This window comes from Jaculus jaculus, chromosome 5, assembly GCF_020740685.1.
Source record: "Jaculus jaculus isolate mJacJac1 chromosome 5, mJacJac1.mat.Y.cur, whole genome shotgun sequence".
Lineage (NCBI taxonomy): Eukaryota > Metazoa > Chordata > Mammalia > Rodentia > Dipodidae > Jaculus > Jaculus jaculus.
In genome coordinates, this window is record NC_059106.1 from 5859867 (window position 1) to 5877084 (window position 17218).

At 53.2% G+C, this 17218-nt stretch overlaps 1 protein-coding gene across 2 annotated transcripts in view; it reads left to right on the forward strand.

The window, feature by feature from the left end:
• Nucleotides 1-17218, forward strand: part of Myo7b (myosin VIIB) — an 88861-nt gene that overhangs the window by 42278 nt on the left and 29365 nt on the right. For both annotated transcript variants that reach the window (XM_045150188.1, XM_045150189.1), the window contains exons 10-21: nucleotides 683-759; nucleotides 3165-3284; nucleotides 3459-3601; nucleotides 4989-5199; nucleotides 5662-5797; nucleotides 6726-6889; nucleotides 7408-7548; nucleotides 10146-10298; nucleotides 10890-10988; nucleotides 11979-12073; nucleotides 15476-15560; nucleotides 16879-17097. In XM_045150188.1, coding sequence (XP_045006123.1) covers nucleotides 683-759; nucleotides 3165-3284; nucleotides 3459-3601; nucleotides 4989-5199; nucleotides 5662-5797; nucleotides 6726-6889; nucleotides 7408-7548; nucleotides 10146-10298; nucleotides 10890-10988; nucleotides 11979-12073; nucleotides 15476-15560; nucleotides 16879-17097 — 1643 coding nt within the window. The remainder of the gene's footprint in view (nucleotides 1-682; nucleotides 760-3164; nucleotides 3285-3458; nucleotides 3602-4988; nucleotides 5200-5661; nucleotides 5798-6725; nucleotides 6890-7407; nucleotides 7549-10145; nucleotides 10299-10889; nucleotides 10989-11978; nucleotides 12074-15475; nucleotides 15561-16878; nucleotides 17098-17218) is intronic.

Here is a 17218-nt window from a genome sequence, read left to right on the forward strand (position 1 = left end):
CAGGCAGTATCAGTATAGTCTTCTCCTTCCATTAAACCTCTTGATCCTTCAAACTCCCTTTGGCGGAGGCCCTGACCCCATCAGGCAGAAGGGGAGACCATAGTCTACTACACTGGTTCATGGTCAAGTTGCTAAAGGCTGGTGGTCAGTGGGAGTCTAAGTTACTTTCCTTGTTGCTGTGACAAAAGCAACTTAAGGAAGGAAGGTTTGTTCCGGCTTACAGTTGGAGGGCACAGTCCATTATGGTGGGAAAGGCATGGTGGCAGGGGCACGGGGTAGCTGGTCACATTGCCTCTGTGGTCACGGAGCAGAGAAATGGATGCTGGTTCTCAACTCGCTTTCTCCTTTTTATTCGCCCTGCGACCCCAGCCCTGAAATGGTGCCACCTTCAGTTAGAGTGGCTCTTCCCACCTCATTTCACCTAAAGTAGAAGCTTCCTCATAGATGTGCTCAGACAATTCTAGATCCAGTCAAGTGGACACCACCAACCCTCACAGTGGGAGCGTTCACTCTCCCCCAGAGAGGGTCCCTGGAGAGGAAGTGACTCACCCTGGGCAGTGGCTTCTTAGATTGTGTAATGCTGGACTGCTGAGGGGCTAGGGCTTCCTGGAGCCTCTGCCCCTCGGGTCAGGACGTCTCACTGAGAGCTGATGTTTCCCTCCCCCCAACATCCCCCCTCCAGCTGCCGTCTTTGAAAACCTGGATTCCTCTGATGTGATGGAGAGCCCAGCCTTTCCCTGCGCCATGAAGTTGCTGGAGGTACCGGGATTGTGTCTGTTGGCTTCCCTTCTTGAGAGAGGCCTTGGGACTGGTGCTGACAGACCTCCACACCTCACTCTCATAGCTCTGCCCAGGTCCCTGCCCTTGCCTCCCACCCTCTTCTAGGCTCTGCGCTCAACCTCTGTGCCCTCCTACACACTGTATGCCCCTGAGGTTGGGTACCAGAGAGCCAGCAAGGTGAGCTGATCACTTGCACAATGGTGAGGTGACCAGTGTAGGGGCTTTCTTCTGCATGTGTGTAGTGTGTGTGCATGTATGCAGGTTCATGTGTGAGTGAGGTCACATGTGTGGGTACAGATGATGTGCACGAGTGTGTACGCATGTGCACATGGAGCCCAGAGGATCACACAGCTGTTATCCTTGGCAACACCACCCGCCTCCTTTGAGGTGGGATCTCTTATTGATCTGGACCTCGTTGGTTAGGCTTCACTGACTGGCCAGCAAGCTCTAGGGGTCTGCCTTTGTCTCCCCAGCACTGGGGTTAAAGGCATGTGTTGTAGTGCTTTTTTTATTTTTTAATTTTCTTATTTATTTGAGAGAGAGAGAAAAAGAGTCAGATAAAGAGAGAATGGGCACACCAGGGTCACCAGCCACTGCAAGCAAACTCCAGATGAATGCATCACCTTGTGCATCTGGCTTTACCTGTGTATTGGGGAATTGAACCTGGGTCCTTAAGCCTTGCAGGCAATGACCTTAACCATTGAGCCATCTCTCCAACCCATGCCTTTTTTTTTTTAATGTAAGTCCCGGGAATTGAACTCAGGACCTCACACTTAGGAGGCGAGTACTTTACCAGCCGAGCCATCTAGTTCCAGTGCAGCTTTAATGAATGCATCTTCCCCTTCTCCGTGCTTCCTCCCATCTTCAGTCACGCTACACCCTGTCCTCTGTGCGTCTTATGCAGCCCCTAGGCTCCCCTCTTCGCCCGCCGTAGTGTCCCTGCTTTATCTCATCTCCCATGAGCTGTGCTTTTCTGGAAGGTGCAGGGTGTCGATGAGCCCGCAGCTCAAACCACCAGCCCGTTCACCCTTCCTGTCATCATACAGGTGGAAAGGAACCTTGACTCAAGGAGGGCACCAGGCTGTGGTGTGACTACTTTGGCACAGGGGTACATTGTATCACCCACCCACCCACATTTCACAACCTATTGACAGTTTCAAAAAATTAATATGATCAGAGGTTTTTAAAAATATTTTATTTTTATTTATTTGACAACAAGAAAGGGAAAGAGAGAGAATGGGCACACCAGGGCCTCTAGCCACTGCAGACACATGCACCACCTTGTGAATCTGGCTAACGTGGATCCTGGGGAATTGAACCTGGAGCCTAAGGCTTTGCAGGCAAAGGCCTTACTGCTAAGCCATCCTTCCAGCCAAGATTTTTCTTTTGTTTGTTTGTTTATTTGTGTTTTGAGGTCTCACTGTAGCTCAGGCTGACCTGGAATTCACTATGTAAACTCAGGGTGGCCTCAAACACATGGCGATCCTCCTACCTCTGCCTCCCGAGTGCTGGGATTAAAGATGTGGGCCACCACACCCAGCATGATCAGAGGTTTTTAAAAGCCACCACACTGAGTACACTTTTCTGTTAATGTTCATTTGGTTCAAGGGCACCCTCTTGGTCCATTTTCTGATGCTATGGCAGAATACACAGAGCGGGTAACTCATAAGTGATACATGTGTACTTAGGTCCCTGGGAGGCTTGAAGTCCAAGGACATGGCCCTGTTGTCTGCCTGGCATCTGACGAGGGTCTGTCTCCCTGCTGTATTGTAATGTGGCAGAGGAGGGCATCAGGTAGTGAGGCAGAGCTGCCATGCCAGAGAGCTTGCTGTATGATGAAGTGACTCCTGGGATAATCATTGACTCGGTAATCAGTAAGGCAGAAACACGTCATTCGTGAAAGCAGAACCCTCATGAACCAGTCACCTCCCAAAGTCCCACTTCCAAATACCATTCACATAATGAACTTGGGAATTATATATTCCCAACACATAAGTTTTGGGGGACACATTCAAATTATCGAAGGTACTCAAAACTTGGAATCGTGCCAGCTCTGTCTTCTCTTTGTGGAGGGGGAAGGCCCAGTCTCCTGTGCTCCTCTAGATAACCAGCCTCCAGGCTGGGTGATTATAGTTGAGGTCTAATAAGACCTGGCCTTGGAACGTTTTCCCAGGCTCCAGCTCATCAACAGGTACATCTTCTCTGTGTGCCCTGAGGGTGCCAGGCACCCGTGGGGCTGGGACTGGGACCCCCACAGGCCCAGCCTTGGCCCCAAGCACCATGCATCTTTAGTCCTGTGCATGGGGTCTTTGGTCGCAAGAGGGAGAATGGAGGCGGCCCGGGCCCCTGCTGCGCAGGCGTCACGCAGCCTCATCCCCCCCCAGGTGCAGCACCAGGCGCTCCGGGACTGTCTGGTTAAGCACACCATCCCCATCCGAGGGGAGTATGTCTCCAGGCCCCTGAACATCGCACAGGCTGCAGACCGGAGGGACGCCTTTGTCAAGGTACAAAGCCACCAGCAGGAAAGAACAGAGATGGCCTGGGTTTCCGACTTTGGAAGCAGGAGTAACATGGCTCAGGAAATGGGTGACGTCAACCTGTGTGCAGGCCTTCTGGGCGAATGAATTTGGAGAACTTCCTGTGCTTGGAAGCTCAGGCCTCACACAGTGTCTCCCCAGGGCATCTACGGACACCTCTTCCTGTGGATCATCAAGAAGATCAATGCGGCGATCTTCACGCCGCCAGCCCAGGACCCCAAAAATGTCCGGAGGGCCATCGGACTCCTGGACATATTTGGCTTTGAAAACTTCCAGAACAATAGGTATGGCCAGGGTTGTAGCTTGGCAGCAGAGCGCCTGGCTAGCATGGGCAGGGCAGCAGATTCAGTCCCCAGTACCACCCAAAAAAGATCGCACATTGCCAGAATGGCATGCATGAGTCACTCATCCTCCTGCTTGCAAAAACCAACACCTACTCAGTCAGCCAGAGGGTACTTGTACCCAGCTCCCACCTGGCTACTGGCGCTGAGCGGAGATCAGGAACCTCTCACTTCCACTCACAATACCAAGGCCTTTCTGTGGACTTGGGGAAGCAAGGACTTGAAGCAAGGGAGGCAGTTTGTAGGTAGGAGGCTCCCTCTGGTGGCTGTGTGAAGAATGACGTGAGGGGCGAGGCTATAGGCAGGAAGAACGTTACAGCTAAACTTTTGACATTGCTACATGGCATTGCCAACTACAAAGTTCATGCCCAATCCTCAGCATCCATGTAAAACGCTGGGCACAGCTGTGCATGCCTGTGACCCCAGCACCGAGGAGGTCAGAGACAGGAGGGTCACTGGGGCTCACTGGTCAGACCTAAGTGAAAACTGGCGGGAGCTCCAGTTCAGTGCAGACTCGGTCTCAAGGAAACAAAGTGGAAGAGCAATGGAGGAGGACTCCCGACATCCTCCTGTGGGCCCTGCATGTGTGTCCACAGGGAACATGTACACGCCTACGCTGTGTGTATGTGTGTGTGTGTGTGTGTGTGTGTGTGTGTGTTCAAGATGCTATGTTAGAAATGGTATGGATCACACTCTGGTGACTGATGAATTGGGGAAGAGGGACAGAGTCCAGCATGACTTCAGCCAGGAATGTGGGGGTCCACTCCCCCAGGCAGGAGGGTGTGTTGGAAGTGGTGGAGGCCAGCAGACAACAGTGGGTCTCTGCACACTCATCTCAACACCAGGGCGGCTTGCCCATGGGGCTGGGGCTTCTTGTGTGCACTCTGCCCCAGAGTGATCGCCTCAGATTCCGGACAGGCAGGCGTGGCAGAGGGCCTGAAGACCTACCTGATGAAATCAGAAGCCAGGACTTAATGTTATGCTGAGGCCTCTTTTCTGTCCGTGTGTGGGCCATGGAGTAGAAGGAGGTGCTGGTCATGGTGTCACACAGAAGGGGATGTAGGTCTCTGGAAGTGTTTGCGTGGGTATACGCACGGGAATCCGTGTGCACACAAATGTGTGTCTGGGGCATGTGCTTATGCGCCTGTGTGGAGATGGCCAGAGATCCCAGAGCTCCCATAAGCTACAGCCGTTCCCTGTTGAGCTGCTCCATGCTGGGATGGTGGTGTTGAGCCCGTTGCATGCTGGGATGGTGGTACTGAGCCTGCTCCATGCTGGGATGGTGGTACTGAGCCCGCTCCATCCTGGGATGGTGATGTTGACTCCACAGCTTCGAACAACTGTGCATCAACTTTGCCAACGAGCACCTGCAACAGTTCTTTGTACAACACGTGTTCACCATGGAGCAGGAGGAGTACATGTCAGAGAACATTGCCTGGGACTACATTCACTACACTGACAACCGGCCCACCTTGGACCTGCTGGCCTTCAAACCCATGAGCATCATCTCCCTCCTGGATGAGGAGAGCCGCTTTCCGCAGGTGTGTGCGTGTGCGTGTGTGTGTGTGTGCACCTGTGTGTGAAGCCCTGTTCCCGGGTTCTTCTTCCTGCGGTTGGGGACCTGCACGTAGGAGGCCCACTCATGTGCAGGGTTGCTAACATGCCCCAGCCTGAAGAGACCCTTGCTGCTCTCAGAGCCTGCTCAGTTCACCTGCAGAAGGTCTTCCCTGACAGCAGAGGACCTGGACAACCGTCCCGAGGGTGCAGCGGGGGAGCTGGCTATGGGGTGGTACCCAGCTTCCACACCCATTTGAGTGCTCACTCACTTACTACCAGTCACCTTGCAGCACAAGTGTGCACTAGCTGCCGATCTTTGGTGAACCACGCGTGATCCTGGCCCCAGCTTGCCCCCTGCAGAGCCGCTGAGCCCCGTGAACAGACGGCCTGACCTCCCCATCCAGGGCTCTGGGGCCTCAGCCCAGGGAGCATCTGGCTTTTTCCAGGGGACAGATATCACGATGCTGCAAAAGCTGAACAGCGTCCATGCCAACAACAAGGCCTTCCTCAAACCCAAGAACATCCACGACGCCCACTTTGGCATTGCACATTTTGTGGGAGAGGTGTACTACCAGACGGAAGGTGGGCACAGCTCTGCGTACAGGCTGTCTGGGTCTGGTGACAGCTCCCGGAGACCCCAGGGCGGAGACCAAGGGTTCAGATGATTTGACTGTTGGGGGGGGATGGTAGCAACACTCACCCCCCAGCCTCGCACCAGTGTGTACAGCATGCCACTCATGGGTGGAGAGGAAGGCAGGGCACATCCTTGGGGGTCAACCCTCCATATCGAAGCAGGGCAGCCCTGGCCTTCACTAGCCTGCCTCAAAGACGTAGCTGGTCTTTGGCAACCGCTCAGGGTGATTCTGTCCCTAATTTCAGAGCGGGCCACTCTAGCTGGAGAGAGAAGCGGGGTCTCTCTGCCACCTGGGTCTCGTCTTAGTGGGCAGGGGTGGCAGCGGCAACTTCCACAGCAATTCCTGCCTCCCAGCTTCGGGGACTGGAGGGCCAAGGCCACCGTGGGGCAGGGACCATTTCTCCTTGGCCTGTAGGTGGCCTTGTAACCTCACATGTCCCTGTCTGAGTAGGTCGGTCCTAATCTCCACCTCTAACCATACTGGACCAGGGCTACCCCCATGACCTCTCTTCAAACACAGGAAATACATACATACCAAAGATTATATACACTGAGGTTGTGATGAATGAATTTGAAGGGACACAGTTTGGCCCAGAACACCAGCCCTCTCCCATTTCTGAAGGTTCTGTCTTCAGGCTAGGGAAGCCCCAGGCCCAGCAGAATCCCCAAGGCCCTAGAGGCGGCATGCGTGTGTCCTTTAGACAAGGGTAGAATGAGGGTGGGGGCACTGAGTCGTTGGAGGGTAAAAGCAGCTTAGCGCCCTGCCTGGGTGGATGATAGACAGTGGTGAGGGCCACTCCGGGATACACGTCTTCCCCGGGTGGGGGGGGCTGGGCTAGTTGGAAAGGTGGCCCTGCTGTCCCCCCCCCCCCATAGGCTTCCTGGAGAAGAATCGAGACATGCTGAGCACTGACATACTCACCCTGGTTCGCTCCTCCAAAAACAAGTTCTTGAAGGAGATATTCAACCTGGAGTCCCCACAGGCCAAGCTGGGACATGGCACCATCCGCCTGACAACAGAAATGAAGCAACTTTTCAAGGTGGGCTCCCCGCCACGCCCCCACGAACCTCCTGCGCCAGCATTGGGCCAGATGCATGGCCGGGGAAGACCTTGGACTGCCGGGTCCCCCCACGGAGCTGGGGGCCTGCACACCACAGGCTCCAGGGAGGCCATTCCTGGAGGGATGGGGGTAGGGGGAAGGTAGGAAGGGGAGAATTAGGAAAGGAGGGAATGTAAGAAGAGGGGAGGATGGAAGGGCAACTAGAGGAGTGGGAAAGGGAGGGAGGGAGGGAGGGAGGGAGGGGAAGGAGGGAGGGCAAAGGAGGAAATGAGGGAAAGTGGAAGAAGGGAAGGTAGAAGGTGGGAAAGAGGGAATGTGGGAAGGCTGGAAGGAGGGAAGTTTGGGAGAAGAGAAGGAGGGCAGGAGGAGGAGGGAAGAACTGGGGGTGGGAAGGAGGGAAGGTTGGCAGCACTTGTCCTCAGCAGTGGCCGTCGCTGTGCCGTGGCTGGCATCGCCCTGTGGCACAGCTCCCGTGCTCACACCCTGTCCTTCCCCAGCAGCCCTCAGACACCACCAAGCGGCCCCCCACCCTGGCTGGCCAGTTCAAGCAGTCCCTGGAGCAGCTGATGAAAATCCTGACCCACTGCCAGCCCTACTTTGTCCGCTGCATTAAACCCAACGAATACAAGAAGCCGCTGGTAACCGGGGGAGGCCAGGGGTTCAGGGGACTGAGGGCAGCCAGGGGTGGGCTGGGTTGAGGTTGTCTCTTCACCAGGGCCTGGATGGCGTGAGAGCATTAGGGTGCTGACATAGGCTATCCAGCGCAAGCCAGTTTCAAACCCGTGGCCCGCAGGGCTTCCAGCCTCCCAGATCTCACCCCCCTTAGCCCTGCTACCCGCAGTCGGGTGCTTGGCCAGGCTCTCAGCACCCCTAAGCTTCAGTTTCTCTTCCTTAAAATCAGATTCACTTGCCCAGTGTGGTGGCGCATGCCTTTAATCACAGCACTTGAGAGACAAAGGTAGGAGGATCACTGTGAGTCTGAGGCAGCTTGAAGCTACAGAGTGAATTCCAGGGTCAAAGTGAGACCCTACCTTGAAAAAAATAAAGTCAGACTCACTCCTGCCTGCAAGGGGGCAGCGAGGGTGGAGGTGACATTACAGACATCTCCCACATGCAAACCACACTTGACAAGTGTCAACAGCTACTTCCCGTCTAGTACACCAGACTCAGGTCCACTCCTAGTGGCCAGGACCTAGAGAAGCTGTCTCCACAGGGTGGGAGGCCAGGAGTGCCTGGTCTACTGATACCTCTCCAAGACTTACAAACACGCAGACTCCCCAGAGTAGACATTACCATTTGCAAGGACATAAAAGTCACTTGATAACATGTTATAAGGAATATAAAGAAATATTTCAAGCTGGGCATGGTGGCGCACACCTTTGATTCAGGCACTCGGAAGGCAGAAGTAGGAGGATCGCTGTGAGTTCAAGGCCATCCTGAGACTACGTAGTGAATTCCGGGTCAGCCTGAGCTAGAGTGAGACATTACCCCAAAAGCCAGAAAAAAGTAACAAGAAAAGAAAGAAAGAAAGGAAGGAAGGAAGAAAAGAAATATTTTATTAAGGAACATGCCTATGCCTTTTTAACTAGGCATGGCGATGCACACCTTTAATCCAAGCATTCAGGAGGCAGAGGTAGGAGGATCTGTGTGATTTTGAGGCCAGCCTAGGACTACACAGTGAGTTTTAGGTCAACTTGATATAGAGTGAGACCCGACCTTAAAAAAAAATCTTTGAAAAATGTGTTAGCTCAGGAGCTATGGCCTCACTAATGAGCCTCCCTCCCCAGAGAACTGACAGGATTCCCAATGACCACTAGAGGGCTTAGGCCCAAGGCCAGGTGGGCACAGCCAGGCCCCCTGCAGCCCCTGCCAAGGTAACCTTGAATTATAACCTTACTTTCATCTAGTTCTGGTAACTGTATGACTCTCCGCAGCTAGTACTAACTAAACCTGCCTTCTCACGTGGCCTGGAATCTTCTCCCTCCTCAGGAATCGATAAGAACAAGAAATTCCCTTTGTTCTTCAGAAAATCAAAGCTCTCCTCTCTGGCTCTGGTGGCCTTGTCACACTGTCTCATGGTGTACTAATTCGCCTCACCCCCAGGATTCTGGAGCCTCAATCTCTCTCTCTCCTGCACCCCTCTCAGGGTCATTGTGTAGCCCAGGTTGGTCTCATGGTCCTCCTGCGTCCAACTCCTGATTTCTGGGATTACAGGCCTGGGCTGCCACAACCACAGGGTTCCACAGTCTGCTGCTTTTACAGACTTCCCAGCACTTCCACTGCTGTCCTCAAAGAGTCGCTTTGAGGCTGGGGAGATGGGTCAATGGACAAGTGCTTGCTGCCCAAGCAGGAGGACCTGAGCTCAGGAGCTGTGGGTGTGGTGGTACGGGCTGTAATCCCAGCCTTGAGAAGATGGAGGCCGGAGGGTCTCTAGGACTTGCTGGCTAGCTAGTCTGGCCAAATCAAGGAGCCCTAGGTTCAGAGAGAAGCCCATGTCCCAAAAAAGTAAGGTGAAGAGTAATTGAGGAAGATACCCAACATCGATTTCTGATCTCCATGTGCACGCACACGCGCACACACATACACACTTTAAATACAACTGTAGTAATGACAGCACTTGGTGGAGGCAGGAGGATCTGGAGTCCAAGCTCATCCTCAACTACATAACAACTTCAGGATCACCTGAACCACACGAGACCCTGTCTCAAAAAAGCCATGGGACCGGAGAGATGTCTCCGCACTTAAAAAGGCAAAAGTAGGGCTGGAGAGATGGCTTAGCAGTTAAGGCGCTTGCCGGAAAAGCCAAAGAATCCAGGTTCAATTCCCCCGTACCCACGTAAAGCGAGATGCATAAAGTGATGCATGCATCTGACGTTCATTTGCAGTGACATCACTGTCTCCATCTGCCTCTTTCTCTCTCAAATAAATAAATAAAACTATTTATTAAAAAGCCAAAAGCATAGCTGAGCATGGTGGTGCACGCCTTTAATCCCAGCACTTGGGAGGCAGAGATAGAAGGATTGCCATGAGAGCTAGAGTGAGACCCTACCTCTAACCCTCCCCCCCACAAAAGCCAAAATCAGTTATTTTAGTTCAGTCAAGCAGTTATTTAGTTCCTCCAGTCTTCAGGGGACAGCCAGGTGGGCCCCCAGCTAAGCTGAGCCCTCTGACGCCCGTGAAGGCAGTGGGGAGGGGCGGGGTCCTTGGCTCCTCAGTGCTGCTTCTCCGCCGGCAGCTCTTTGACCGGGAGCTGTGCACACTGCAGCTGCGCTACTCTGGCATGATGGAGACCGTGCGGATCCGCAAGTCAGGCTTCCCCGTGCGCTACACATTCGAGGAATTCTCGCAGAGGTTCGGCATGTTGCTGCGCAGCCCTGAGCGCATGCAGGTGTGCCCCCTCCCCCAGGCAGCCACCGGAGCCCCACGTCTAGTCTTCCCCACCAGCCCCTTGCCTCCTGGTGCTCAGGACCCTCCCTAGACTCCTGTCCTCGACACGACCCCATCTGTCCTCCCTCTGTCCATCTGTCATACAGAAAGCATCTGTGTGATGCTCGTGGCAGCCGGTCTTCCTTCTCAATGTCTGTGGGGATTCCCTAGACCACTCTGCTCTCCTGGTAGAGTGTCAGGAAGCTGAGATGTGGCCAGGGAGCTCTGGGAGGGGCGGAAGTCCAACCCAAACTTCTGCAACCTTCAGCCATCCTAAACCCCGGGCTGAACTGAGGCCAAGTACCCTACAGCCACATGGTAATTCCTGACCCACCAAGCTCCCTGGAGCCCTGAGCCCAGCGCGTCTCTTCCTCAGTCCTGCATCTGGGGTGCTGCCAATGGCTGGGACCTCCACACAGCCTGTGTGAACAGGAGGAAACACCCCCAGGCATCCCCGAAGGGGTTCCCTAGCGGTCCTCTTCACCGCCCCCCTGGCCCACCCCAGAGTGCCCACCCCATCGGGCACTGGGCCACACCAGGTTTCTCTCCCTAGCTTCGAGACAAGTCCCGGCAGATGAGCCTGCGCATTGCTGATGTGTGCCTGGGGACAGACAAGGACTGGAAAGTGGGAAGAACCAAAATGTTCCTGAAGGTGAGACGTCCAGACTGCAGCGGTCAGCACGGTGAGGGGGGCAGGGACCAGAGCCGGGAGGACGCTACACTGCTGGTCAGAGCCCAACCCATTCCCCGCTGCTCCCTTCCCATCTCACCCCAGCCCCACACACTGGTCAGTCTCATGCTGGGGCTATGGGACCCAAAGGGGAGAGAAGAAACCGAGGGACTTTTGATTTGTCAGAAAGGTCAGGCCAATGAGAATGTCCCATGGCACCGCCCAAGAAGGTGGGACAGCCAGCCAGGGCCACAGCTGCATAGGGTGAGTTCAGTGTGGGAAAATGGTTAAGGGGAGAGGAGAGGGCGGGCCCCTTCATTTCTTCCTCCTCTAACTTCTCACAGAACCTCACATGGAATCTGGTCCATCTCTGTGTCCCAGCATTCTCTAGGGCACACAAGAGGCTCAATGCCTCCCAGTGCTTAGAGGAGGATGGGAAGAACTGCCAAGCCCCCAGCCTCTCTCCTCCCTACCTGGCATAGGGCTGCACTAATGTGTGTGCTACAAGGATGGTTCCTGCCTTCCTGGGGCTAAAGTACCAGGCCTGAGACTCCCATGCCAGGCCTCAAGGCCTCGAGGATGGTAGGGGAGAATCAGATGCTAGAGAAAGTCACACTCAGGGAAGAAAACAGCTCATCCTCCCCCCCACCATATGAATCCTGCTCACACATTTTAGGAAACATTGAAATAAAGCTGGGACTGTTGTATAATTGCACGCAAGTGTCATGTGGATTTAGCAAATGAAGATTGACAGATTAGCAAGAAGGAGCTAAGATTGGGGATGGATTTGGGTGCCTTGGAGCAGCAGCTCCTCCTCTGAGCCACATTATTAAGATTTTAAGGCCCCTTTGTCGCTGGCCCTCATGGAAGAGGTCTGGGAGACACTGACTTCTGGAGCCCAAGCCCTGGTCCCAGGCAGAGCTAGTGGGGCGAGAAAGGGGCAGCCACATGATGGTGTCCTCCTGTCCCCAGGACCATCAGGACACTCTGCTGGAGATTCAGAGGAGCCAGGCCCTGAATGGAGCAGCAGTCTGTATCCAGAGACTACTTCGGGGCTACAAATACAGGTGCCCACCCCATCCATGCCCTGACTCAGCCTACACGCCATGTCCCCTAAGCAGGCCTGGGAGACAAACTGAGGCACAAGACCTCTTGACTAAGGAACTCTGCAGCTTGTATTGAAAATTCTAATACATTATTGAAAAAAAAAACACTCTGTAAGCAAGAAATGTGAGTTTAGTGAAGTATTGGGTTTGTTCCCAACTATATACATGTATGTGTGCATGAATATGTAGTGTGTGTGTGTGTGTGTGTGTGTGTGTGATGTATATTATATACAGAGCTAGTATTTTTTTTCAAGGTAGGGTTTCACTCTAGCCCAGGCTGACCTTGTACTCTGTAGTCCCAAGACTAGCCTCAAACTCAGACATCCTCCGACATCTGTCTCCTGAATGTTGGGATCTTGTTTTTGCTTTGGAGACTGAATCTTGCTATGAAACCCAGGCCAGCTTCTCACTCTGATTCTCCTGCCTCAGCCTACTGAACACTGGGATGACTGGCGTGTGCCACCATGCCTAGATCTCAACTATATATTTTAAATTTGAGTGTGTTTCCGTATGTTTGAGTGCAGGCACATGCATGCCACTGCACACGTGTGGGGGTCAGGTGTGGAACCTCACCTTCCACGTGGGTGGAGGTAGGGTCTCTCATTGTTCACTACTCCATTCACCAGGCTAGCTGGTCTGCGAGCTTCCAGCAAATTATCCTGACGGTTTGCTGAGGTTATAGGCACCCAGAACAGCTTCCGGCCTTTACAGGGGCCTGGGGATCTGAACTCAGGTCCTCATGCTTTCTTGGCAAGTACTTTATCCACCGGGCCATCCTCCCAGCCCTCAATGATACTTTTGATATTTTATTCCTAATCATCTTCAGGAGTACATGGGCCTGGGTTGTGGAGCACTTTGGTTTTAGAGAGAAAAGAATCCCTTACTTTCAGAGCTCCCTGGCCAGTGCAAAGGAATTACAGCCATGCCCCGGACAATGACACTTTGTATACATGCAGGTGGTCTTATAAGTTCACGTCATTTAATGACACCATAGCCATTTCAGTCTGGGTGAGTACAGCTGACATTTGGTCAACATGGGCTGGAGCTGCACACATTCATCCCCCACAGATTGGTGTTTTGGAGACGTGTGACCAGTTTATTTTTATTTATTTATTTGAGAGCAACAGACAGAGAGAGAAAGAGGCAGATAGAGAGAGAATGGGCGTGCCAGGGCCTCCAGCCACTGCAAACGAACTCCAGATGCGTGCGCCCCCTTGTGCATCTGGCTAATGTGGGTCCTGGGGAATTGAGCCTCGAACCGGGGTCCTTAGGCTTCACAGGCAAATGCTTAGCTGCTAAGCCATCTCTCCAGCCCACGTGTGACCATTTTATAATGCTTTCTGTCTTCTAGGCTGCCCTCTTCCTCACTATGCCTTCCTGGTGTCATGACACCCAGAATCTCTCAAGACTTTGCCAAATGTGCCCTGGAGGCCAGTTGCTTCCAGTCAGAAACGCCTAGCGTGGACACTGGAAAGCAGATTGTCTACTTTTCCATGATTTGGGTGTTTAGTTCGTATCTATTAGACCACTTGGAAGGTTGATTTCTGGCTTCGAAGGCTATCAAAAATCAGATGCTCAAGTTCCTGTGGCATTGTCAGACATGGTGTTCCACACCTACAATACCTGCACATGAAAGAGGATCACGAGTCCAAGGCCAGCCTGGGCTACGGAGTGAAATCTTTTCTGATTTTTAGCCAATTTTTAAATGCTATAACTTCGGCACATGTAGCCTACAAAAATCCTTCTGTATGATTTCAGTCATCTGTGGGTGACTTAAAATACCTAGTGCAATGCAGATATTATGTCAATATCTGGTAAACTATATCATTTAGGGAACAATCATGAGAAAAAAGTTGCTGCAGGTTGAGAACAGATGTTAAGTTTTCTAGATATTTTTCAGTTTCATTGGCCTGTGTGGGACCCAGGCATAATCAACATTGAAGTTCTCCAGATACTTTGAATGTGGTTGATGCATACTGTTCTAAGGCTAAGAAAGTCCTCTGGACATAGTGGAAGTTGAGGTGAGGAGACGGATCCGCTGTTAAAGGCTCTTGCTTGCAAAGCCTGGCAGCCCAGGTTGGATTTCCAGTACCCACGTAGAGGCAGGAACCCAAAGTAGTGCTTGCTTCTGGAGCTCATGTGCAGTGGCCAAAGCTCTGGTGTGCCCATGTGCCCTCTCTCTGTGTCTCTCTCCCTCTCCCCTTGCAAATAAACAGATATTTTTTAGACACAAGAAATGGAAAGAAACCTCAGTTGAGTATGAAATAAAAGGCCTACATGGACCAAGCTCATCTGAAGGTCTCCGACTCCGTAGAGCCCCACTTCCAGATTCTCTCTATGGCTAGCCCTGGGCTAGGGGCTAGCAGGAAGTAAAAAGCTATAAATGAGTTCTGTATCTTCATAGATCTTGGTGAGGTGTGGAGGGATGAAGAAGGGTTTCTTGATTTGTTCCCCTTTTTTCTCTTGATTATTTTTATTTTTTTTTGAGGCAAGCTCAACAGACTGGCCTTTTTTTTTCCGTTTATGCATGTATGTGAGAGAGAGAGAGAGAGAAGAGAGAATTGGCCATTGTAATCAAACCCCTGATGCATGTGCCACCTTGTGTGCATACACGGCCTTTCACGCTTAGGTCACCTTGTGCATCTGCCTTACATGGGACCTGGAGAGTCAAACATGAGTCCTTAGGCTTCGCAGGCAAGTGCCTTAACCCCTAAGCCATCTCTCCAGCCCCCTCTTGATTATTTTGAGAACTGCACTATCATTCAGGAATTCATTTTTGTTTTGCTCCTGCTGAGTTTTTTGTTTGTTTGTTGTGACATGGGGGGTTGAACCCAAGGTCTTAGACAAGGGCTCTACCACTGAGCTACATCTCCAGCCCCGAAATTTGAACTGTTGATAGCAAGTTTCATATTCCTGCCGAGAGGGGCTGGGGAGATAGTGCAGTTGGTAAAAACTTACCTCCCAGGCGTGGGGACCTGAGTTTGACCCCACAACCCACGTAAAAATGCCAGGCATGATGGCATGCTCCTGTAATCCCCGTGCTGCGGGCGTGGAGACAGGGGAGTCCTGGGCTTGCTCGTTAGCCAGTCGAGCCTAATCGCTGAACACCAGGCCAATGAGAGAGCCTTGTCTTGGAAAAGTGGGCGGCATTCCTGAGGCATGATGCCCGAGGTGGTCTTCTGTCCACACCCCACACACATGTGCACCCACACACCTGAGCATGAACATAGTTGGGGTTCAAAGAAAGTCTGGCACTGGTCCCTTCTCCCCTCCGTTTTGCCATGCCTTCCAAATCTCCAGCCCCCAAAGGCTTCGCAGGCCCTGGGGTCGTTCAGCACCGTTGGCTTGTGTTTTCCCCTCTAGGAAGGAGTTCCTGAGGCAGAGACAGGCGGCTGTGACGCTCCAGGCTGGCTGGCGAGGCTACTGCCACAGAAAGAACTTTGAGCTGGTGAGAGAGGGAACTCGGGAGGACGGGCCTTGGGGCAGCGGAGAAGTGAGCTACAGAAGACTCCTTGTTCAAGCTCGTTTCCCTGAATAAGAGCCCTGGCAGGAAGCTCCGGTGGCTAACAGATATGGAATGTAGATTTAAAATGACCAGACCTCCACACGCTATGGACTCGCTGGTAGTGTCTGTCTCACACCCCACGGCTTATGGGCTTCAAAAGATTCTCCTGCAGAACCTTGGGCGGGGCTGAAGCAGCCTACTGTGACAGGGTACCAGCTAAACGTCTCCCAGGGTGGACAGGGCTACCAGCTAAACGTCTCCCAGGGTGGACAGGGCTACCAGCTAAACGTCTCCCAGGGTGGCGGCAACAGAAGGAGAGGCGGGTTGATCGTGCTGCTTCTAGCACTTCTCCCTCATTTCTCCCCTAACTCCACACCCAACCTACCGAATGTCCACTCTTTACCCGAAGCACAGCAGCCATTACTGTGGCCACACCTGGCCACTTGTCGTGCCTGTGGTTGCCATGGCAACCAAAAATTACCACGTCAGCAACTGGCCCCAGACCTGTCTACACTTTATACTGATATGCGTGGTGGCTGACCTGGGACCCGTTGCTTTGCATGCAATGTTTTATTTCATACTAAATCAATCTATAAGTAAAGAAACGGAGGCACAGAGGGCCTAAGTCGATTCCTCAGAAGCATGTGGGAGGTAGGACATCTGACGCCTGTGGGTCTGTGTGACTTCCACACCCTTCAGCTGAGCCGTTGAGTTGGTCTCTGAGAAGCCAGCAGGATGATCCTGGGGGTCAGGGCCTGGTGCCACCCAGCACGAATTGATCATCTATCCACCCAGCACGAATTGATCATCTATCCACCCAGCACGAATTGATCATCTATCCACCCAGCACGAATTGATCATCTATCCATTTGCTAGTCTCTTTCTCCTTCAAAACCCCCTGAGGGGTCAGCTTGATGAGGCGGGCCCGCAGGCCTCCACACAGGAGCCCGGTTCTACCCGGCATGGGGTAAGGGGGGCTGGCAAGAGTGAAAAGTAAGGCTCTGGAGTCCAGTCGCCTGTGGGAAGTCCATACCAGCCCCGGAGGCCACTTTATCACTTACGCTCATCTGACACGCCCTTGTGTGGCACTTCCCGAGTAACGCCCGGGCTCACACTCACCGGAGTGCATGTGCAGGGACAACGCCAGCCTTGTACACAGAAACGGGAAACTAAGCTGACACGGAAGGTTTCTCAGGGTCCGCGCTCTCTGCTCTCCCAGGACGGCATTTTCGCAGCAAGCCCCTCCTTCCTGTCTCTGCAGATCCTGGTGGGCTTCCAGCGCCTGCAGGCCATTGCCCGGAGCCTCGCGCTGGCCAGGCAGTTCCAGGCCCTGCGGCACAGGGTGGTGCGGCTGCAGGCCCGCTGCAGGGGCTACCTGGTGCGCCAGCACGTCCAGACCAAGAAGAAGGCTGTGGTGACCATCCAGGCGCTTGCCAGGGGCATGGCTGTCCGGCGGGGCATCAACAAGCAGAAAGTCAATGTAAGTGGTCACCCAGAATCTGGGACTGGCCGGGGTACAGTGAGCAAGGAACCAACAGTGATAGAGGGCTTTCATAGAAACCCCTGTGGAAGGTCCTCTTGCTCAAAACAAGATATGTAAG